General features: G+C 40.0%; 1 protein-coding gene across 19 annotated transcripts in view; it reads right to left on the reverse strand.

Annotated features, from left to right (window-relative positions):
* The window catches only part of LOC5573115, a 174,472-nt gene that overhangs the window by 26,979 nt on the left and 121,728 nt on the right, over positions 1–25,765 (reverse strand). For 18 of the 19 annotated variants that reach the window (XM_021847526.1, XM_021847524.1, XM_021847521.1 and 15 more), the window contains 6 exons: positions 3,493–3,821; positions 2,940–3,414; positions 2,724–2,871; positions 2,317–2,660; positions 1,944–2,249; positions 1,324–1,689 (listed from right to left, as the gene is read on the reverse strand). In XM_021847526.1, the coding sequence (XP_021703218.1) occupies positions 1,324–1,689; positions 1,944–2,249; positions 2,317–2,660; positions 2,724–2,871; positions 2,940–3,414; positions 3,493–3,821 (1,968 nt within the window). The remainder of the gene's footprint in view (positions 1–1,323; positions 1,690–1,943; positions 2,250–2,316; positions 2,661–2,723; positions 2,872–2,939; positions 3,415–3,492; positions 3,822–25,765) is intronic. The other variant, XM_021847531.1, reaches the window with a different exon arrangement.

Raw genomic sequence — 25,765 nt, forward strand, 5'->3', positions numbered from 1 at the left:
AAATGTCCACAGAATGATTTTATTTGTCCCTTCATTGAAGATTTTTCAGATGTAGAGAAGGGCGAAACATATTTTTTGGGAAAATGCTTTCGAAGTTTCTAGACAAATTTCTGGATCAGTTTGAGTTGAATACTTAAAAAATCGTTGGAGAATTTCAGGGATTTTAGCGGAATCTGTCAGAAGCCAATATTCAAAAAACTAAACAAGGAATCAAAGGTGTTTTTGGTTAAGTCCCTGTCTGGCCCATTACTAAATATGTGAAGTAAATTCTGATTAAAATACTAATCAAAATTTCGAGACAAATTAATACAAAAAAAAGAAGATTGTTCTTGAACATCTGCTAGCAACTCGCTCTGCAAATCTCTCAAAAAACGGGTCAGGTTTCAAGATAGACTTAGTTTACATATCTCGGGAAAAATACATCCTCAAAATGGTTACTGTTTTTATTTTTTCGGAGTTTTACCATAAATTTTCACATAATTCAGACATTTTGTCAAATTATACAGACAGTCCGTCTCCATTTTTGATTCTTTGATTTGGAGATCAGAAACAAGTTTTTCATATGAATTATTAAATTCTAATAAATATTACTGGTTTGCTATTTAAATTGCTAAGCAGTAAACATGCTGGAACGTGAAGCTAAAGCATCTTTGATTGTAGTTCCAGTAACATCTTCACCTTAAAGCGATGGTAGAAGTTGTTATGGCCCTAACGCTAAACCATTGGAAATTATTGTATGCATTCAAAGAACAAGGAAGTATTCAATACAAGATATTACAAAGACTATTGATTTAACCAGTCAGATCGTAAATTGATTCAGAATTCATCACGATATTCGGCTAATTCCTTTTGTATATGAGAAACATTGTCAAGGGAACCCAAAGGAATTTTATTAGATTTGAGGAAAATTTAGATTGTTCTTGGAATGAAATTGTTGTTAGCAAAATTAGAATAGCCTAAATTGGAGTTCCTCAGACTTTTTCTCACTTTTCCAAAAATAGATGACTGTTATAAATTTATGAAATAGAAATTTTTATGTGCTATCATTCAAAGGAAAGAATATGGATGATACAAAGATCTTGTTTAAAGGCACCAGGGATAACAATTTTCAGAAAAAGATACGTGTTAAAGTGTAACTGGGTAGATGTTGTATATGATAACAATTATCGTTTTGAAATTTTCTCCTTCTTTCTTCGAACGCATCATAAATGAGCCAAAACTACTGACGAAATTGAAGCAATTTCAAAACAATAAACATGCTTCATTATCATATTGGACACGACCAGTACTAATTACAGAAGGAAAAACCAAGACAATACTAACATCCGCTCAGCGCTGCATAGTCGCTTTCTTCGTAATTGGAGATCTTCAACAACTCCGACAGGGAACTGTTGAGCCCGAGCTGGGTGGCAACCACGCTTCCACCGGATGACTGTAGGATCCCGTTGCCACTGTTGTTGCTACTGCTGCTAGCGGTAGTGGTAGTTCCAGTACCACCACTTGCGCCACTGGCCGCCAATAGCAGCGAACTGATGGTACTGCTGTGGAGGGAATTGTTCAAGCCGCCATCGGAGGAAGCGCTGCCACCCAGGACGAAACCTGCGGCCGAAACCGCGGGGTCCGCCGAAGCTGCTGCTGCTGCTGCTGCCGCGGCAGACGAGCGATTCTTATTGTTGGATTTCCGTCGAGCTGAACCACGATGGAAGAGAGAAAGAAGGTAGAAAATCACTTGCTGTTTTACGAATTCTACAATCTCAATTCACTATTTTGTGTTTGGTGTGAGTAGCGTTGGTGTTTGTGTATTTGGGGGAGCTACGTCATACGAGGGGGGAATTAGGATACGGCCAGGAGAAGCATGCAAGAAGGGGGAACTGCACGAACAACAATGTTCTACATAATCTACCCTCAAAGGATCATACTTTTCCTTCGTTTCATACACTCACATCGTGGGGTACTATCGGAGGATCCACCGGATGCTCCCAGAGCGGCCGTGATTGTGCTGAGACTCTGTAAACTATTGGCACTAGGTGTCGACGAACCGGACGGTGGCGCTGGAGATTCTCGGCTATCCGACGACTTCGACGGTTTCATCGATAAATTCAAGGGTGCGTCGTCTTGAGGTTCGTTAACAGCAGCCGCTACAGCCGCTGCTGCTGCCGCTGCCAACGAAGACGCCATCGATGAGGATGACTTTGAACTGAGATTCAAACCGGCCCATTCGCTGATTGGATCGGACATTGCATCTTTTCCTGCAATAGAAATACGAATACGATAGAAGTTTTGTTGGGTTCAGATAGCAATATGATCTCAACAAACCTTTTCCGGCATTGTAAACTCCGTTTGAGGTGATGGTCGGTGGAAGTTTGATGACTTCTATTCGATCATTATTGCCACCGCCAGAGTTACCACCGGATCCCATAGAACCCAAACCGGACAAGTTAGTGGCACCTCCACTGTTGTTACTGTTGTTGCCGTTTCCTCCAGTAGTCATGGATCCTCCGGAAGTTGCTCCTTGCTGGCCGTACTCGTTCGATTCCATCCTGGCGCGTTTGTTTCCTCGTCCACTCGAACCGGAAGCTTTTGATCCAACAATGGAACTAGTGTACTTGATGATTTCGGTATCCGGAGGTAATCGTACCCCAAGAAGTGAGGACGGATCACTGTAAAGAGTATTATATTGATTAAGTTTGAACGTTATATCATTCCCAATTGCTCATTCCTACTTGAGTATTCCGGAGGACATGTAGTCTTTCGCCTTGGCAGAACTGGCGGCTAGCGCATTCATCGTTGCTGTGACATTTTGCTGCGTTGCGAGATCCAGATTTCCAAACTGCGAAAGCGTATTCAGAGCATTCATCGATGCACTTAAGCCTAGAGAAAATTGTTAAAGATGAGCTAATAAGTACCCCAGCGCACGTTCAGGATCAAAGTGCACTTACTCAAATCTGCTGCTGAGCTACCTTTGCCACCGGAATCCTTTCCCCCTCGGGACAGATTCTGCAGGTGGTTTCCCGGCGATGTGTTGGACAAATTGCTGGCACTGATGGTCACACTGGGTGACGGCTGTTGCGATTTGGATGAGTTCACCGATGGCGACGACGATGAACCTCGCGTCAACGAGAGGACATCGTTAGCGTTTAGGTTGTTGCCACCGGATCCACCTCCTCGGCCGCCTCCTCCACTACCGCCACCGCTACCATGTGACGATGAAGACGACTTGGATTTGGACGATCCAGATTGACCGCCAGCGCCGCCTCCGCCCATACCACCGGATCCAGCACCCTGCTGACTTTGTGCTGCAGCTGCCGCCGCTGTGATGGCCATTAGCTCCTTGTGCAGAGTGGCCTGACTGTAGAGGGACTGTTTGTAGGCAGCGGCTGCCGCGGCTTGTGATACCGACGGAGAGGATGAATTCTAGAAGGTTGAAGAACGCATTGTTTTGAGTAATTACTTCACATACCAGAATTCGTAATACTTTGAAGATGAACTCACCTTATAACCTCCTGAACCTCCGCCTCCCATACCACCAGCCCCGCCTCCCGTACTGCTAGCATTGCTGCTATTACTGTTACTGCTGCGGTCGCGCTTCTTGCCTTTGCTACCGCCGGAACCCTTTCCGTTGGAACCCCCGGGTCCGCTGTTGCCCGCAGCAGCGGCTCCTGCTGCCCCAGCAGCACCCATGGCACCCAGTGCTCCCAGACCTCCGGGAAATGCTCCGGCCAGCTCAGCGGCTCCGTGGGGAAACTGCAACTGTGACATTCCGGACGCCTGCAGCCGGGCAAAGTAATCCTGTGCCGCTAGTTGTGCCATGGACCACCAACCTGCAAATGAAGAATATAAGAAGATAATTGAGAATGAGTTTTGGGAATACCGTAAAGTGCCGTAATTCAGCGCAGTTAACGAATAAAACATTTCAAATGCTTAATTAAAAATTAGTATTGCATCAACAAAAAAGCTTTATGGGTGGATCGCTAGCAAATCTATTTTAGATTATGGCAAAAATATAAAATAGACTGTATTCACGCGTTACAATTGTGATTTTTTTTGAAATAGTTCACTCGTTGAAATTGCCTAATTCCGCGCATTTTTTTAACGCTTTTCCATATTCCGCGCAGAAGAATGCCTAATTCCGCGCACTTGCAAAACAATCAAATTAACATTAATTTTGTATAAGGCAGCATCATTACGTAATGCTGAAATTGAACATTTTCAACCCCCTACCCCCCTCCACAACACTTTTTGTATGAAAAAAAAGTAAAGTTTTGTATGATCCGTAACGTAGACTTTTTTATATTTTTTTGACTATCACATGAAATAAGGATAAACATTTGTTATAGTCTTTTCCTGAGACGAGACTCGCGAAGACGGTCTTCTTATTCTGTCGAAAAAGTTGCAGACATTTGAAATAACTATAGTCTTGTGTTTAGATTTATCAGCAGCTTTGGAAAAACTGCTCCGAACACTGAGGATTTTATAACAATTTATTCAGTTTATTTGTATTCAAACAATACTTTTCAATTTTTCAGCATTTGGACGTTTCGCGACTGCGGAGACGTTGATATTTTTTCCTTTTCCTTGTCAGCTTTGGGGTTGCATGTTATTCCAGAAGAAATTTAAAAAAATAGGCAGTTTGGCGAAATCGCCCCGACTACCTCTACACACTTAAATTATTTTACCGTAATCCGTAAATTTCACCGTAATCTCAACAGCTGATCAGTCCGGTAAAATAAAACACCGTAATTCCGTCGAAATTCAACGGATTGCGGTAAAATTTCACCGAAAACTGTAAAAAATTACCGTACTCCGTTAATTTATTTCACCGAAATTTTCAGCTGTTGGTATTACGTTGAATTTCACGGATTCCTGTAAAATAATTTAAGTCTGTATATTCGTATTCTGCACTGTTCGTGCAATAACAAATGTTTATGGACCTTGGTTTTGAACAAACTTTTCCTCCCACCATGAATGACCACGTAGTTTCTGAACGGCCGCTAGTTTTCCTGTAAGTGGGCTTTCACGATATTCCGGTTGTTTGCGAAACGTATTTATGCATGAAAATACTTCCTCAGATAAATATTCAGCTGTGAAGTCCAATATACCATGTTTTACTTGTTTGTTGTTTTGTAAATAGCAGTGCGCGGAATTAGGGACTCATGAAAAATGACGTGCCCTAATGCCGCGCAATACTTTTTGGGATAAATCTCAATAATTATGCTAATATTTGATAAGATTTCATAGAAACATCATGAAACACATCTGTAGCAAGTAGTTTCATAGAATATTGCATAAATAACGAAACATTTTCAATATAGAAATCACGTTTGTTTGTGTCCTACAGTCTTAGCACGGACGCTAAGGAAATTGAAAAAATGGCGTCTACTCAGACGGGCCTCCACTGATTATTTTTTTACGCCGTGAAAAATTGCTCTATTTGCTTTTATTTGGGATTCAAACTTATTCTAAATCAAAGTAGCATCAAATGGCGTTAAAAGTTGCTGCAGTATTGATGTGTATTTCCATATGTAAATAATTTTGTATGAAATGCGCGGAATTAGGCAATGCGCTGAATTAGGGCACTTAACGGTACATAAAACATAAATGAAATACGGAATAACCATATAGATAAAACAACTAGTGAAGAAGTACACTAAGTCTAACATAGTCACACAGAGGTTCCCAACCTTTTTGAAGCCTTGGACCCCTTGAATGTTCTAGAAACATCTCGCGGATCCTTTAAAATGCTCAGGTGGGATTTGAAACCACAACTCTTGTATGCTAAACGAGCGCAATACCAACTAAGCTACTAAACCACTGGATAACTGAAAGTTTTAAATTTAAATCCTCCGAAAAAATGTCAAAAACTTCAGAATGAATCACCAGATATACTTGGCATGCACACCAAAATTCACGTCTGTGATCCACCACAAAGAATTCAAGAATTTATCTATGATCATCTGGAAAAGAGCCCTTGGAATTAGACCAAAATCCAACATAAAATCTTCCAGGTTGAGCACTTTGAAATATTCTAACAAAAAATCCCGTCAGCAGTTCGTTGAAAGATTACCAGAAGAACCGAAAACTTTTCACCTGATCGTAAATTTTCACCAGAAATCACAAAAAAAAATCTCTACATGTGAGCTGCTATGAATATTTAAAGAAATTTGTCAATGAGCTTTTCAAGAAGCAATCATCGAACGTAAAAAAATAATCAAGAACTCTTAGAAAAAACCTTGTCAAACATTCGTCCGAAATCTACCAAGGCTCAGTTCTACAAATATCAGTCGAACATTTCTTCGATTCAAGAGGATTCTGACAATGGTTTCTGGAATATGATTTATGCTGTCAATTTTAGGAACATGCCGGGAAGCTGACAACAAAAATTCCTGAAGAAATCTAACCAAGTCCTAAGTCAAACATATACTACGAATTTTCTTATAATCACCTTTAGGAATTACCTTAACTGCTTTTCAATGTTGGACCTACGAAAATACTCTGCACTATAGGTTTAATCCTATACCTAGGAGAAGTTAGAAGGGGTCTGCTTATTGAAACCTGAGAGTCTTGGTTACAACAGAAACTCACGATACATAGACAAAATAAAACTATACCTTATGGATTCCTATTATAACTACTACTCAGAAAAGACGGATCGACGAAAATAGATATATTTCAAATGTATTTGACGTTCGTGGGTTCTTCATTGAATCGCTAGATAATAACCGAAAAGTGGAAGCAGTACTACAGCGAACATATGAATGACGTAGTGAACACAGCATACATCGTTAAGTGGTCATTCAATTACTTTGAAATGATGTGGCACCATTTTCAAATTTGTTCCTACATTATGCTTGCTAAACAAGGATTGAAAGCTTTTATTTGGCGTATCGGCAACATTTAAAAACGTTTTCTTCATTTTCTGTAAAACAGTTTTCTTTACGTTGGCAAATGCTGGTACGCAAAGGTACTAGGAGTAGCTAGGATAGTTTGGACAACTCATCAATGGTTATTAAAAGCTATTTTTTGCTATTCCGTTGCTTATTAGCCTACTTTTCATCAATTAAATGAGCAACATAATGGCCTACTTTTCCTAACAAAATAAACAGAACTGAAATGTGCTACTTTTCAGCACTGTTTTGGGTGCTGAAAAGTAACACTTTTCAGCACTCTTTTGAGAATCGCCAACTAAATATCTTAATGGCTTATACAGCCATCCTTCGAATGGTTTTGTATTTACCAAAGACAAGCAACTTGCCCTACATCCATTGGACTATCCGAATATCACTCATGTGTGCGATTCTGTTTCGGCATCGTGTCGTCTAGCAAGACGAAGATGAGGTAGTAGAGTTATCTAGTTCATAGCTTCCCAAACTTGAATTTCTCGACCCCTTAACGTCTCACCATTTTTTTTTTTTAGATAAAACGAGCGAGGTGACGAGAGGTCTGGGGGTCACGAAAGCCAGGTTTAAGAAACGTTGATCTAGTTAATTCCCAAAACATCAGATGCGTGCCGACAACTTAGCACATGAATAGTGAGTGTATAATTTGGTATAAAATTGCAATCAACATCTTACCTTGGTTGTCCTCGAATATCTGTTAAATCTTGACCACCTCCACGTTTCTATCTATAAAGCGTGAAAATGTGTGACAGTCATGTACTGCCCATAACTGCATAACAGTCACATTCGACATTTTTGACAAATTGGAGTTAATACCATGAAGAGCCATCAAATGATATATACTTTCGATCAACTTACTAAAATCTGTGAGATTGTTCTAGAAAATTCGAAAAAAATACCAAGTTGTTTTGTCACATTGGCAATTGTAACCGCATAACAGTTACATTGAGATTATACATGAGCCTCATTATGTAGTAGCAACGAAATTTCTATCAGAATTATTTTCTGACTATTCACCCAATATGCGATATGAGTTGTACAAAATTTCAGCCTCAAATAAGCTCTTTTGAATTCTTAATGATTTTTTGAAATTTTAGTTTCCTCCCATACTGCAGTAAAATGCAAACTTGGTATGCCATTTACTCAATGCCTACTTTTGTCGAATGTAACAAATATGCAGTTATGGGCAGTGTAGTACGTATATGTATCACAGCCTACCTGATTGAAAAATATTGAGCCTGTACGACGCATGGATGGCCACGTGGGTTATTCTAAAATATGATTGTGATCCTAGATACAACTCGATTATACGATTTTTTCGTAATAGCCAAAAATGTTGTATGCAACTCGTTGCAAAACTCGATTTTTTCAGCACTCATCGTATTTATCCAACTCGGCGAGCCTCGTTGGATAAATGTACGACTCGTGCTGAAAAAAACATCATTTTGCAACTTGTTGCATAAATAACTATTATGTCTTGATCATGATTTTTACATACGGTACATTTGCAACTTTTTTCGATTTTTAATACAAAACGATAAACTTTGGTGGGATAGATCTCAGGTATTCATGGATCAAATTGAATTATATTTTCTTAGCACGTCAGGTATAACTTGAACTTAAAATAATATTTCCAATCACGAGCTTAGAAGTTATAAATTATCTGGAAATATGGAATCTTTACACAAAAACTTGCTGGCGTAAACGGGAACGCAAAACGGTTTTCGATCGAAAGAGCATTCGAACGTAAACAAGAATATGGGTTATTTTCTGAGAGTATTCCTTGATAAATAGCTGGAAAATTTGTGAAGGAATCGTGAACCGTTGTAAAAACTAATGACAGTATTCCTCAAAACCTCCTGACGATTTTAGAGCAATTACCACAAAACTCACACAGTAAACTTTGAAGAAGATCTTGGCTGAATTGCTGTAAACATTTTCAAAGCAATTTTTCAACTAATTTACTTGAATTTTATGGCTATATTGCAGTAAATATGTTCAAAGCCTTTTTTGGGAAATCCGTTTTAGCGGAAATTTATGGCTTGATTCGTAAAGCAATTCGGAAATTATTCAAGTCTGAATCACTTAATACCTGTAGAAATACTCGTGCACTTTAAAACTGAAGGGCAGACTTTGTCCCAGTTGGGATGTAATGTCAGAGAGGAGAGTGTTTCAGAGTAATGGTCCGGATTTTTCAAGGCATATAGAAGAATTCATGAAAAAAATATCTGTTTTTGGTATTCCGTTGAAGATGCCACACAATTATCCAGAGATTTCACATCAGCGGCAATGACAAACCGCGAGACGACATTAAAATTTTAATATTAAAGTAATTAATGCTTTACACAGATATCAGCTCCTATCCCTAACTGTTTAACCAATTTAGTCTTTTTGCTACAAATTTTGTTTAACACTTCAAGTTTGATAGAAGTTCTATTTTAATAAATAAGTATTTGCTAATTGGAAGAGAAAAAATCTTTTGAAATTAGTCACAATACCTGAGTGAAGTAGAAATGTCCCTAAGTAGATGTCAGTTTTATAAACTTATAGGTCATAATAAATCTTCGAGCTGTTTAGTGGAATACCTATAAGTAGATGAATTTAGTACTATACCATTTAATTCCACTATAGTTTGTATCTTTTGACAGATACGCGTATTTTGACCTCAACTGTAAGGCCGTCTTCAGTGTCTAGTACACGACACTGAAGACGGCCTTACAGTTGAGGTCGAAATACGCGTATCTGTTAAAAGATACAAACTTTAGTGGAATTGAATGGTATAGCACTAAATTCGGTTTTTCATCTACCCATAGGACATGTTAAGCTATTAAAGTTCATGGATAAGAACAACCTGCAGTTTTCACTTAACCTGTCATGAGTGGAGATGGGATTAACAGTCGAAGTATGATTTGTACGATTTGTTTGCTCCACAGAACACTTGGAACGATATAACATTTCCAAATTCTCCACATGTGGTTGTCTGAATTCACATTAGACAGGATTATGGGTTATACTTTTGAGATAGTTGGCGAATTCATCTACACTATCTATCTTGGATTACTGGCGGTTAACAACACGGGACCAGCTCAACTTTGCAAACATTTGAAGTCTTGGAAGGGTGGTAAAAAATATGTTTGGCGCTGTGTAGGAGATTGGTGTGAGGCGAAGAAAAATGAATCACGAGCTCTCGAGTCCGCTTCTATAGCGAAGAGAGGCGATCATGAGCCAAGTAAATATAATAAATAATCCAAAAACTCTCAGATTAAGAAAAATAGTCTTTGTAGACATTTATTTCTTAGGCAAACCAGCAAAAAAACATCATTGAGTTGTTGATCAAAACCTCATCAAAATAAATGCACCATCATCAATAGCGGAATTTGGGGCAAGTGTGCCACCTTAAGCAAATTGTTCTCTAACTTTGCCTAAAGCTTATAAAATGCACCAATTTAGCCTCATGAGGTTAGTTTCACATCTTTTCATAACCACTGTGCCATTTAAAAAGAAAATAATTTCAAAAAATATTAGTTTTGGAGCTTCTCAAATATCATCCAAAATAACCTATTTTTCGACACTATGGGGCAAGTGTGCCACCCATATGGGGCAAGACGGCCACCGAATGAACATCGCATGTATTTCTACTTGTAATGAAATTTTCTTTATTTCTTATTAATATTACTTACAAAGCAGACGCTAATCGATAATTTTAAAAATAATTTTAAGTTTACCGTAATGAGGGGAGGCTTTATAACAAGGTTCAAAACATGCGTAACTCCCTATTACTCAATTCGAATTACTAAAATGGTTATTTTTGTCTCGATTCAATACAATATATGTATTACCCTTATATTATGGCGAATATGTATAATATTAAACTAGATCAGCACTAAATAACGGTAAAAAAATTATTTAGATTTGAAAAACGGTACTTAATAAGCCGAAAAATATGTTATTATTGAATATTTTGAGAAAAAATCGCTTTGGGGGGCAAAAATGTCAGTTATTCCCCTACTATACTTCAGAAACTACTACTGGTACCTCATTTTAGTTTATTATTATGATTTTGTTGATGGTGTTTACATTTTTTTATATTTCACTCTAATAATTTTTGTTTATCATATAGGTGGCACACTTGCCCCAATAAGTGTACATTTCAACCAAACTGGATTTCGTGTGTAAAACTTAATACTTTTTTCGTTCAAATGCCACAATAAGTTACACATTTGAACAGTTTCACGACGTACAGTACGTTATAAAAATCTGTTAATAATTTATCTTTCACCATGCTATTTAGAAACAACGAAATCTTATAAAAATCCACTCAAATTTGGTTGTCTTTGCTCAAGTCGATGTAAACACGTGAAAAATAGAGCAATTTCCATCATATTTTGATCATTGTATTGTGAACTATAAGAGAACATATTGATAAGCTCAAAGAGAAAATATATATTGTAGTTTTTATAAAAATCAGGGGTGGCACACTTGCCCCTATGGCACACTTGCCCCAAAGTCCGCTACTATCGTCCGAAAAACTAAACAAAACTGTTTACAATCTTGTTTGTTTTCAAGCATCCATTGACAAAAATCTACAGAATCATTGTTTACTTTTTGTAACGCATTCGTGTTTTTATTGCTTTGTAGCTGTAAATCGCTCACTGCGAGATGGACCAACCAATGGTCTTAGCCTGTCGAGTACGACAATCCAAAGAAAAAAAAAAAATGGCTCACGCTACCGACCGATGCCGACAATGTTTTTGTGATTACTTTGTTTTGGGATATCACTGCTACTACGGCAAGCTCAGTATGTTACAAACACTAACAAATCACAAGAGAAAGAGCAAAACTTGTCAACAAATGAGAATGAGCATCGCCAAAAGCACTCACTCTCTTTTGCGCTCTGAGTGCTTATTATGTTTCTCTATGTAGTTGTGAGAGAACCAAACATTCTTCTGATCTGTGTGCGTATGATGAAAAAAACCCCGAATGAGAGAGAATGGCGGAGGAGAAAAAAACATGCGTGCGAGAGCACAAGCACAAGATGCAATTTTCATCGCGTCAGTGTTGGTCAGTGATGCATTTTTTGCATTGTTCGGGTGTTGGTGTGAAAAAGTTGTAAAAATAAACCATTGAAAGCAAAGATTATGCGCACAGCAGTGAGTGAACCGGTTCGATGCACCGCTTTTTTGTTGTGGTAGTTGTGCTCTGTGTGAAGAGTGAAATGAAACACCAGAAAAAGCAGATGAATGAAATGTGGAGTGATACTCGCGTGAGTTGTCAAAACAGAAGTACACGACAGGATGATATTCATCGCTTTTGGGTGAATGTGACATTACGCTGCGAATGTACGGAGCGGTATTGATGTATGGTTTTTAAAACGCTCGATGGCATGGCTTTTGTACATGAACCGGTCCCAGGAGAAATATAAATGTAGCAAAATCTTATTGACATATGAAAGTTTTTGGAGATCGTTTGCGTGCAATCGCTTGCCGGGAATTCGGTGTAATCTTCATTCAAAACTCTTATCGGAGTGTAAACAAACGTACACACCAAAGAATACAAAGAACGTCAAAACCACGTTTCACAATGAATGAGAAGCCGGGTTTGTTATTTCTGTTGTAGGTACTATACACAGTCGACTCGACGGAGGCCTATGTATTGTACATAATCAAACCCCCTATATTTCTGCTCAACTGTGGCACGCGTTAAAACTCGCGGCTCGATATAATGTGTTCGTGTGCACTGCCCGAGATACATATACATACATATGTACAACATCTCTTGAGTACATACGTCGAACGTTATTTGATCATCAAACCGGCTATATGGCTACGGTGCCCGACGTAGTCGATATTTAAAGTGCTATGCACGAGACGGCTGCAAATTTCCGACGACCTTGAACTTGATTCTTCTATGTATCAAACATCAGACCACAATAACGCAATAAATGTTGAATTTGTTGAACAGATTAAGATTGATCGGATTGTGATATGTACTGTGGTATCTACTTCTCTGTTTATTCAATCTGATAAGGCGACGCAGCTACTTATACATGTAATTGGATATGAACTTGGCATCAGTGACCTAATTTTGTGTAGGAACTAGACCAAGGCCAACAGCATATGGAATTTCTAAACGGTATCTAAAATGTACTTTCTCTTTCAAGCGATACCGTAGTGGAATCAATATCAAACCAGATCGTACAGATGAGGAGTTCTGATTTGAAGCATCTGGAGAGAAGCATGAAATGTGCTGACAGAATGTAAAGTTATAAAATTTCTCGGCCAAACATTGTAGTATTCCGAGTTTAAGAAATAAGGTCATTGACTTATCAGAAATGGTGTTTTTTTTTTATTATAACTTTAGTGAAACCGGTAGGCGGCTTTCGATGGTAATTTTGTGTTCATGTTCACTGATAAAGCTTTCTAACAAAAAGAGGTTAAACATGGAAATTATCTCGCATGTTCTGTAGATGTCAAGGACGAACCCATAACTCTAAGCAAGGTCTTGCTGAATAGCTGCGCGTTTAACACTATTTGGGCCCTTTGAGATCAAGGTCATGATAAACGATATCTGTGCTTTTTGAACAATGTATTTCAACTCAAAAAGTGGTTCTATTATTCTTTAAATGATGAAGCCTGTACCTGAACTTAGTGGTTTCGTTGTCAATAGACCATTTTTGCATTTTAATATCGTATGTGACAAGCACGAAGATAATCGGTATGCCTAGAAAAGTCGAGCATATTTCCCACCCAAAAAAAAACCTCAAGTATTCTATTCTATTCTTGCTCAATAGCTGAACGTTCAGTGCACGGCTATTTGGGCCTCACAAAAGTGCCGCAGCATAATAAGTTAAAAAGAGCCTAATTTAGGTCCTTACAATATTTTACATATTTTTGAACCTTTTTCAATGAGAAGAAGCAAATAATAAAGTCTTCTTCTAACAATGACAACGTGCGGCATCATAAACAGATTTATTTATGATCAACACAACCTAAGTATTGTGTTCAGCTGTGCTTCATTTTTAATCCATTTTTATAACAGTTTCAAATACATAGACTATTAAATATCTTAATAGTAATCTTCATGGGCTTAGACAACGGGGGTACGGTGGGGCCGTTTATCTTGGATACTCTCAAGCATTACTCTCCCAAAAAATAACAACAGAAATTTTAGATGCTACATTTTCTATTACTTTTAAAATTATTAAAGCTATTTTCCAGAAATGCACGGTGTTGAATTTATAAAGAGTTTTCTCTTATATATCTTTATCGTTGTATTTCTTCAGGAGAATTCGTCTAAGAAGATCCACAGCTGTTATTCGAGGAACTTATCCAAGAGCTCCTCAACGATTACACCAAAAATTATTTCAAAGAAGCTCTCTAACCATTACTGAAGTTGTGCTGAGGAATCCTTAAGAAGTTCCTCAAGAAATTATAATAAGGATTTTAGGAATTTAATGTGTTCTTTTTTTATTCATGTGTTGATCAGATTATTTTTGAAACAGTTCCAGTAATGTGTTCAGAAGTTTCTTTTCTAATATTATTCGAAGATGTTTTGCTTGATTTCCTTCGGAACTTATATTATAATTATTCTATAGTTTGCTGTAGAAACTTGTTTAATAATTATTGTGACGATTTTCCTAGAAATTCATGTTATATATTTTTTCGACGATCCCATCGACCAGACATTTTTCCAGAAATACATTTGTGAAATTGTTACTTTAGAATTTCTGGAACATTTCTGAAATATATTCCTTATAAAACTTCTTGTAAATTGTTCACGGAGGTTTTTGGGAGTTCATGAAGAAATCTCCGATTCGGATGCTGATGGATATTCTGGAAGTAAACTTTAAAAAATCTTAGGAGGAGCTTCTGAATAAGTTTTCATTAGTATTTTGGAAAAAAAACCTTAAGCTATTTTTGAAGAAATTTTTGAATGATTTTTTTTTTTGGATCAATTTAAGAGATCTAGAAGATGTATCACTGGTGCTTATTCTGAAACGATACAAAAAGAAACCCAACAATGAACTTTCTAAGATGTTCTCATAGGTATCTTCGGACTAACGTTTGAATTTATTTCCGTAAGAATATATTTTTTGACGAATAGTTTGTGCAATTGTTGAGAAATTCCAAGACAAGTCCTTAAATGTTTTAAGGAGGAATCTTTTCATAAGGTTATTTAATAAATACCTTTGATAGGATACTTAGAGATTTTTGTATCTAGAATAGTCTTATACTCCTTGGAAAAAACCTTTGAAGAAATTATTACAGCATACCTCGCATTAAAAAGTATAACCAGTCAACCGCTCATAAGAAATTGCAAGATGGTTAGAACTCGCCCACCCCTGATGGAAATCCTACCCCCATGATAATCTTTCTTTTTCTTCTTTTTTGGTGTGCTAGATTAAGGGCGTAAGTGACATGATTGATTTTTTCATCAATCCTCTCTTCTATGAATAAACGTGTCAAGATGCAAGTTTTTATATTGTAGTTGTTTGACTTTTTTCACCTCAGGATGCACGATTTTTTCGCTACTAAGAGTTTCAAAGTGAGAAAAACGCTAACTCATTTGTATCTTGTCATGTTTATTCAAATAAGAAAGGATGAAGAGAAATCGATCATGATACTTACGCCTTTATTCTAGTGTACGTTTAAAATTTCAATTTGGTTTCCAACAGTACAGCAATAAATGAAAAAGAGATCAAACGATCCTGCAGAAAAAAAATCTATCACATTGTAACGTACGGATAAATACTGTGAAATCCCAAAGAAAAGTGATCGAAAAAAAACTTGGAACGGCTAGGATGGAAAACATTTCAAGCTGTATCAGAAAACCCTCAAGAGCATCCATAAGCAGGTTCCTCTAAGAAATTTTATTATGATTCCTCAAACGGTTTTTTCAGGTTTCATAACAAATTTCCACAATTCAACGACGAAGAGAAATTTATGAACGCAGATAACCCCTTAATAAAAAAAATATAATGTCGAATCCTTCCTTAAGCATCCTTCAATGGATTATTCAAGCGATTTCTCTTATACTTAAATAAAACTTTTAGAAGTTTTTGAAGATGTGTTCTAAAAACTTCTGCAATTAATCTTCTACAGATCAAGATTTTTTTCTATAAGTTCTTCCAAAGATTTCTTTATGAATATTTCAAGCGTGTGCAGAGCGTAAGTTGCATGATCTATTTCTCTTCATCCATCCTCCCTTTTGTAAAGAAATCTTTATATCCCCTTTTTGCGAATTTTACAATAAATTTACTAGAAATTACTTCAAGCATTTCCTTTTTTCCAAAATTGGTACTAGAATCCACTTTAGAAATTACATCAATCATGATTTGTTTAATTACTCTACATATCCAATGGATAGGGATATTATCCATACATCTACATAGGATATTCTCCCAGATATTCTCTGGATTCATTTTTTTTTTTCTGAAAGACGTTTATGCAATGATTTAGCTGAGAGTTTTCCCTGAGTATTCCTGAGGTATGTACTCGAAGTTTGCTGAAATACCTTTGAATATTTACCTAATATGAAAAAGATATAAATAAAGAAAAGTGTTTAACCTTCGGGCTGTCGCGCTGTTGTACTTTGTACAACAGTTGTGATTTATATGCTATGATTTTGTAACAAAGATATCTATCGACCCCAAGCCAAAATATATTCCTCAAGAATCTTCTTAAGAACAATACTCAACAGTTTTTGTTTACAGTATGACTCTTTATAATGCGGTTAAATAAACAATTGTACATAGAAATCGCATAATAATGAGTAGACCACAATTTTAAATCGGTATATCTCATAATCCAGATAATTTCGAAACATGGAGTCTTCAGTAAAGTCGTCCTGGAGGTGGAGCGCTATCTGATGGTACCTCATTTATTTCGGAATTTAACTGCTAGGTGGCACTAGTGGGCATGGAACATTTAATTTTGTTCCGCAAATATTTCAGAATCCTGACTATTTAGAAGGATGGCATCTTCGGCAAAGTTTGCAGTAAGTTAAGGACTATCATTGTTTGCGCTAGTTAATTCAAAATTTTGCCACCAGGTGGCGCTAACGAGCATGAAACTTTTGTTTTGCTGATACTTCAGGATCCTGACCTTTTAGAAGGATGGTATCTTCGACAAAGTTGTTGCATAGCTCAAGGACCATCATTATTTAGCTAATCTCGAACTTCAAGAATTAAACAAAGAAAGGATTTGAGCTAATGACAACTTTGCCGGAGATGCCATCTTTCTAAGTGGTCTAAATCCTAAGATCTACCAAACAAATGTTTCATTCTCACTAGCGTAACTTGTTGGCAAAATTAAGAATCAACTAACTCGATCAATTATAGCCCTTGAGCAACTGAACAACATTGCCAAAGACACCATCTTTCTAAGTGGTCAAGCTCCTGGGATATTCGCAAAACCAAGCGTGTTGTACAAAGTACAACGCGCGACTACTCGCGTTACAAAAATTCGCGCGACAACCGAAAGGTTAAATTCTCCACAAGCAAGAGAACGGTAATTTTGGAAAATTTAGAATAAATGAAATTTACGTATAAATAAAAAATATGCAACAATACATGAACGAACGATCTGATGGACGGACTCGGTCATATTTACTTGTGTCTGCTTCGTTCACATTCTATCACATTCTAAAGTAGCTTTTCAAAAGGATCTGTCTAACATTGAGAGGCTCTTTTTGTTTACTTTCTCTTTAATCAATTACTGAGGGGGTTCCAAAGAAACTGGATGTTTTATGGCAATAGTTTTCATAAAAGTTTTCCTATAGTTTCGAGAAATGAGATAATTTATAGCTTGTCGAAAATTAGACATTTTGTTTGAAAGTTTTCCTGGAATAATCATAAACGAGTGACTACTTCTTCTTCTTGGCATTACGTCCTCACTGGGACAGAGCCAGCTTCTCAGTGTTCAATGAGCACTGCCACAGTTATTAACTGAGAGCTTTCTTTGCCACAGTTGTCATTTTCGCATTCGTATATTGCCCAGGGAAGTCGAGGAAATTTCCATTACGAAAAAATCTTGGACCAACCGGGAATCGAACCCAGACACCTTCAGCATGACTTTGTTTTGTAGCCGCGGACTCTAACCACTCGGCTGAGGAAGGCCCCCGAGTGAGGACGTCCAGAGTGAAGATTGTAACCCTTCGTTAAACTTAAAATATTATAATTTCAGTTTAAAATTGGATTTCATAAAAATAAGTTTTCCCAATCTTACTTTTTCTTTAAACAATACCTCGGTAATTCCGCATATCCCTTCAGTACTCTCCACTTATCAGACATCCTCCCTAATTGGCAGTCAATCAATTGTGAGTTAATTACTGAAGTGACTCACACCAATTCCACTTTCGATAATGCGCGTGGGAATTCTGTAAACTCCCGCCTTCCACCCTCGACGAAAACAATTGCCTTAAAACACGAATCGTTTATCAAATTCCCACGGGCACACACTTTCACTGACTTGCTACTATACATAACTGGACACAAAGCATTATTCATAAAGGGGGGTTGTTGGCGTACTTCCCCACCCCTTGCATTATCATCGTTGTAGCTTTCTGTTTGTGTGTTTATGCGCTTTTATCACAAGCTGTTGGCGTCATGATAATGCATTGTTACCGTTTGCGGAGGGCTTCCCTCTCGATTCCAAGTTTTAAAGAGCGATGTGATGTGATGGCATGCTCGAAACCGTTTTGCTATAATTTGGCGTTTCGTGATGCGCGAATTTAGCAAAACAGTACATCGGCTTTAATATGTATATGTTTAATGTTTCATGCTCCACGTTAGTGAATGAAGCATAGCATGTACGGAGTGCTCCGCTTTCGCCCCTCATCCAAATGAGGGTTTTGATATCTGTACTATGATCACGGCCAAGTTTGGCAAATTGTTTGGGAAAGTGCAACAGTTGAAAGTTTACAGTTCGGTTGAGGGTATTAAGTGGAATTATTTATCACGGACCATATAAATTATGGGCCCGGTCAATGTGGCGTATATAATTCAATATGATTTGCGGAAGTGTTTGATCATGATAGTGATTACCAGAGACTTATTGGTTCTCTGATTTAGTTTTCATCTGCTTCTTATGTTCAATTTTGTTACATGTACGCATGTTTTAAGGCTATTGAGATTTATGATAACCATGAAGATAAGCGAATTTGACATTTGAAACAAATTTCAAGTAATCAAATTGCATCAAGAGATTTGTTTTAGTTTCGAATCAATTGAATGCAGAGCTGTTACTGATGATTTGCATTCCTAACACGCAAACTGATATTTTATAGAGGAACATTAGCTAAATATGATAATTTGATATGCTTGTCGACTATTTTTCCCATAATTTTGAGCAAAATTGACGATCGGCTAGCCCAAATGATTTAGATGAAATTTCATTCTTCTTTTTGGGGTAATAGTACAGGATAAAAACATTCAACTTTCTTTTCATCAATAATTTGAGGCTGTGAATACAAGCATTTTGTCTGAATCTTTCAAACACAGTCGTTTCATTCATTACTTCATGAACATTAGAGTGATGCAAATTTTGAAATGTTTGCTCCCCTATGCTTAAACGATTTTAATTATGGTAAATAGCATCCTCCCAAAGTTTGAAGTGATTCGGAAGAAATTTGACTGTGCACACGCCATTTGAAGTTTATATGGATATTACTATGGAAAATGCCAATCTTTTGTGTTCAGCCCTCTATCTCTTCGTCATGATATTTTATGGGAAAGTGAACAAATTCGTCTAATGTGAAATCTTCCCAGCTACAACTTTGCCGAAGACCACTTTTTGATTGGACATCAGGATAAATTGTTATTCATCATCATAAAGTTGGTTTGCATACAGCATGCTTCACCAATTGTTCGTCAGGCAACAGTGGGGCTCCTGGCGGAAAGAATAGATCAAAGTAATCCAGGCTACTATGTTCTACAGCAAAACAGCAGTGTTGCTCTGAAAGTAATTGAATGATCATCTCAGCATGATTTACACTTTGTTATCAAAAATAACAAATTATCCTTACGTCCCATCGAAATGTGGTCTTCAGCAAAGTTGTAGCTGGGAAGTGTTCACATGAGATGAGTGTGTTCACTTTTCCATATATTATTATGACGGGCAGTTAGAGGATTGATTACAAAAGATTTGCCTTTTCCATGGTAATTTCCATATAAACTTCAAATAGCGTGTGCACAACCAAATTTCTTCCGAATCACTTCAAATTTTGGGAGGATCATTTTCATCATAATTGACATCGTTTAAGCATAGGGGAGCAAAAACTTCAAAATTTGCATCAGTCTAATGAACATCCCTCATGGCATTGCAGGTGCCAGTTCCTGATATAGATGTAATGTGGTTGTTGGAGCCACCCTAGGATTAAGAGAATAAGTATCTCATACTCTCACGTACTCACTGTTCTAAAATTATCAGTACCAATACCTATCTCATTTGTTCCTATTATAAGTGCATTATTATCAATCATTCTTCCTTATCACTAGCACTCTGCTAGCGAGAGAAAAGCGATTTCGATCTTCGGATAGGCCTTTTCTTCAGTTTCCCTTTTGGACTCAATTTGTCATATATTGCGATATGAAAATCAGTACCAGTTAGTCAAATACAAACTACCGAACAGTGCGCATCTACTTTACAACTCTTTATCATTTCCCGTCGAGAATAAATCTCTGTCCGTAGTTAGTCCGTATAGTAAACGTGACGTGTGTGCTTCGCGAAGTGAAAGAACAACTCCCGCTTAAAAAGGGTCTCCCAAAGTCCGCCGCGGTTACATTTTGGTCCTTCGAACCGGATCAACCGTTTAGTGACCGAAAAAACGGTGAAGATTCGGACAGTTCGTTTCGCGGTTTGGTGTAGTGTCGAAGAGTGAACATTCGCCGCACGTCACGTGACGTTGCACAGTGACTATCTGCAAGTTAACTTGCGAAGAATTTCTGCCCCTAACGCGGCAAACAGTGCGCGAAAGATCGAAAGGAATTAACTTCGATCTCGTTAGTGCCGATAGAAAATTGATTGCCGTTCTCGAGGTGCGACGGCCCATGTGCACATAGCGTGGTTTCTATTGAGGGAGAAAGGCACGCTGGCTTGGCTTGGGTCTGCATTGTGTGGTTGCGACAATAGGACGTCGGTCGAAGGCACCAGGGCTGGTTGCGAACTGTGAGTATATTCCATGGTGGTTGGATTGATTTTTATCGTTGCGAAAAATTGAAATTGGCTTCGATTGCTTTCATCCCGGGTGAGCTTGTTGGTTGGTAGCTTGGTGCTCTGGGTCTCAAATTGGTCGATTATTTTGCGAGCGTAGGTGAGGAGTTGAGTCGATTGATTGATATCGTCGTATATCGCTGGGGTGTGGAAAATGTCGCCGAACATGAGGACACTTTCCCGCCAAGAGCGGTTCTATCTGGACACCATGACCAATTTGAGGCATTTTATGGAACATTTCGATGCTGAGCGCGATAGAGGACAGCTTGAGGGATGGAAGCAACGAGCAGAGGCCTTGTACAATGATTTTCAGGCCAATCGTTTAAAAATTGAAGTGTACGGTGACGATGCCGAGCAGACCGAAACAGACGAAGAGGGTGTTAGACTCGCAGAAGAGGCTAACCGTCTTATTCGACAGGGGTTCGAAAACGATTACGTACGGGTCCATAGTTTTCTCACAAGAGAAATTCGTAAATTAACCACGGAAATACAATCAGTTGTCCCTACCACCTCTAGAAATCCCGTTAACGCTTCCGATAATTTTTATTCTCGCATAAAGCTCCCAGAAGTGACACTCCCTAAATTTTCTGGGCTAGTTTCGGAATGGATACACTTCCGCGACACCTTTAAATCCCTCATTGATTCAAACCCCCAATTGTCGCCTATCGACAAGCTGTCGTATCTCGTTGGTTCCCTGTCCAACGATGCGAAGAAAGTGATTGAATCCGTCGAGCACACCGCTGCAAATTATCAAGTCGCTTGGAATATTTTGGAAAGGCGGTTCGACAATAAGAAATTAGTTGTAAAAACTTACATCGACGCCCTGTTCGCGATAGACCCTATGAAGAGAGAGTGCTACGAGTCTCTTATGCATTTGGTGGACGATTTCGAAAGGAACCTGTGTATGATTGACAAGATGGGCATTCAAACGAATGGATGGAGTGTGTTGCTGGCACACATGGTTTGTAGTCGTCTGGATCCATCCACCCTGAAGCAATGGGAAACCCATCATCAATCAACAGACGTTCCCAAATACGAAGATCTGATGCGATTTCTTCGTACTCATCTCACGGTGCTCCAATCGCTGACACCGCTGAAATCTCGCTCGAACGATCCCCCTAAACCAGAACCGTTCCGGTCACAGAAACCAAAAATAAATACAGTCCACACAATTACCACTACCAATTCCTCGTCCAGTTCCTGCCCGTTTTGTTCGAAACCGTCTCACTCTCCCTTCAAATGTGAGTTGTTCCAGAAGTTGTCCGTCGCCCAACGGTTCGAGCAGGTGAAGAAGAAGAACCTCTGCATCAACTGCTTCTCCTCCTCCCACCTACTTAGAAATTGCTCCTCCGGTGCTTGCAGAGTATGTAGCCAGAAGCACCACACCATGCTCCACCAATCCTCGCAAGATCGCTCGCTCACCCCCTCAAAACCACCCACTTCTGCTGTCGGTTCGAAATCTTCGTTATCGTCGCAGGGCAATGAATCCAGCCCATCGAACCAACCCTCACATTCTCGATCCCCGTCAACAGCAGAATCCCAGTCGCCATCAGCCAATGCCTCTACTCTCATTTCCACCACTCTCGTTGGAAGTTCCCGAAGTGTTCCTGCTACCGTACTGCTACAGACTGCAGTAATCAAGATCCTCGACAACCAGGGGCACCCTCACTCGGCCCGCGCTCTGCTGGATCCCGCTTCTCAACTGAGCTTGATTACGGAAAACCTCGCCCAAAAACTACGATTGCAGCGCTACTCAAATCGTCAAGAGATCGGAGGTGTGGGAAATTCTCTCATCGTTTCGTATCAAGCTGTTCTCGTTCGAATGGGTTCTCGTTGCTCTGATTTCGTCGCAGATGCTCAGTGTCACATCCTCAAGAAAATCACTCGGGAGCTGCCAGTCAGATGCATAGACACTTCTCCGTGGAATATCCCATCGAATCTTGTCTTAGCAGATCCACAGTTCCATGTATTATAGATGTATTATGATCTGCTGCTTGAAGGTTTCATCAAACTTGGCCCTGAGAAACCGATTCTGCAGAACACCGTCTTCGGTTGGGTGGCTTCTGGGAAGGTCGGGACCAATCAAACACCCGAATTCACTCCGAAGCTTGCTCATGTCACCAGTGCAGAATCAATCGACGAACAATTGTCTCGTTTTTGGGAAATAGAATCCTGCTGGACAAACAGTACTCATTCGGTCGAGGAAACTGCCTGTGAAAAGCACTTCGCCGACAACATCTTTCGCGATCAGTCCGGTCGCTTCGTAGTTACGCTTCCCAAACGTCCGTCAGTCCTTAGTCAGTTGGGGAACTCCAAAGAAATTGCCAAACGAAGATTTCTTGCCCTCGAACGTCGTCTGCAAGCAAACCCCAAGCTAATGGAAGCATACTCGGCTTTCATCAACGAATATCATCAGCTGAACCACATGCGAGAAGTCAATGATGAGGATTCCCCAATGAATTGTCCATCCTACTATCTACCCCATCACGGCGTTGAGAAGGCCGAAAGCACCACCACAAAACTCCGCGTAGTTTTTGACGCTTCTTGCCGAACGGATAGCGGAATCTCCCTGAACCAAGCGCTGATGGTAGGTCCAGTCGTTCAAGACGACCTGTTGGCACTCATTCTTCGGTTTCGGATGAAACGGTTCGTTATAACCGCCGACATCGAAAAGATGTTTCGCCAAATTCGAATTCACCCATCGGATTACCCACTACAGCGGATACTCTGGCGCAGCTCTCCAACCCAGCCACTTCGCACCTTCGAACTCACAACCGTGACTTACGGGACTGCCTCTGCCCCCTACTTGGCAACCAAGTGCCTCCAGCAGTTGTCCAAGGACGGAGCGGACAATTTTCCACTCGCATCGGCTACCCTGGCCGAAGATTTCTACATGGATGACATGTTGACTGTTGTTGACGATGAGCAAGAAGGCGAAGAGCTCTGCCAGGAGCTTTTACAGTTGATGCAATCTGCAGGCTTGAGCTTGCGCAAATGGTCATCGAATTCGCCTACAATCCTCTCGAAAATTCCCGCTGAGCTTCGTGACGAACGAACCAGCTTCTCGTTGGATTCTCCTTCCGCTCCCATCAAGACGCTGGGGCTGCAGTGGCAGCCTATGGACGACCTGTTTCGCTACTCCGTACCCAAATGGTCCCAGGAGGGATCAATCACTCGTCGCACCGTACTGTCGGACACAGCTCGGCTCTACGACCCTCTCGGGCTGATCGGTCCGGTAGTGCTACTCGCCAAACTCTTCGTGCAGACGCTCTGGCGAACTTCAAGGAGCTGGGACGATCCACTCGATGAATCCGAGCAGCGGCACTGGTTGGAGTTCCGTAGCAACTTGGATGGATTAGCATCGATCAGCATACCAAGATGGGCGGCGCCTGTCTCCACTCTCGCATCGATTGAAGTCCACGGGTTCTGCGACGCCTCGGAGAGGGCATACGGAGCCTGCATCTACTGGAGAACCGTATCAACGGATGGGACGATCGCTGTACGCCTGCTAACCGCCAAATCGAAGGTGGCTCCTCTCGGTGATTCGAAGAAGCAGAAGCGCATCTGTTTGCCAAGATTAGAACTCTCATCGCCGCTTCTGTTGAGTCATCTTTACCATAAAGTTCAAACCAGCACGAAGTTGAAAGTCAAGGCCATCTTTTGGTCAGACTCCATGATCACCCTGCACTGGCTTCGCTCGACGCCTTCGCGATGGAAAACCTTCATTGCGAATCGCGTTTCGGAGGTGCAACATCTGACGGCTGGCGGTATTTGGGCGCATGTTCCAGGCATCGAAAATCCCGCGGATATCATTTCCCGTGGCATGGATCCGGCACAGCTTCAAGAAACCGAATCTTGGTGGAATGGTCCGCCATGGCTGAGTCAACCGTCGCGGTTCTGGCCGCTTCTCACTCCACAAATCTCTGTGGACCTGCCACCGGAGCTCTTAGAAGAACGAACAGTTTCACTACCCGTGCAGGTGGTCCCCCCAAGCGAAGTATTCTCCATTCGATCGTCGTTTCCGGCGCTCGTTCGTACTGTTGCTCTTCTGCGTCGCTTCGGCCACAACAGCAAGCCCCACAACCGCTCAGACCGGAGATACGGATTCCTACAAACGTCGGAACTAGCTGAAGCCACAAACACTTTAGTCCAACTTGCCCAACACGAAGCTTTCGCCAAGGATATCGCAGCTGTTGCTAAGAACGGCCAGGTTGAGCCAAACTCGGTTCTACGAAACCTCACTCCGATCCTCGTTAATGGGATTCTTCGAATTCGCGGCCGGTTGAGACACGCGACCATCTCCGACGACAGAAAGCACCCTATCATCTTGCCAGCCCGACACCCTCTAACTACTGCTATCGTTACCTACTACCACCTGAAGAACCTACACGCCGGCCCGCAGTTGCTTTCAGCCTGTGTCCGGGAGAAATACTGGCCACTTCGGCTTCGCGACCTAGCCCGAAGCGTAGTTCACTCTTGCGTCAGTTGTTTTCGCTGCCGCCCTCGTAACCTCGAGCAGATCATGGGAGATTTGCCACCAGAGCGAGTTACTCCGACGTTGCCGTTCCTCAACACCGGAGTAGATCTCTGTGGACCGTTCTACTACCGTAAAATCCGGAAGGCACCTCCCATAAAGTGCTTCGTAGCCATCTTCGTGTG

This window comes from Aedes aegypti, chromosome 2 (genome assembly GCF_002204515.2).
Source record: "Aedes aegypti strain LVP_AGWG chromosome 2, AaegL5.0 Primary Assembly, whole genome shotgun sequence".
NCBI lineage: Eukaryota > Metazoa > Arthropoda > Insecta > Diptera > Culicidae > Aedes > Aedes aegypti.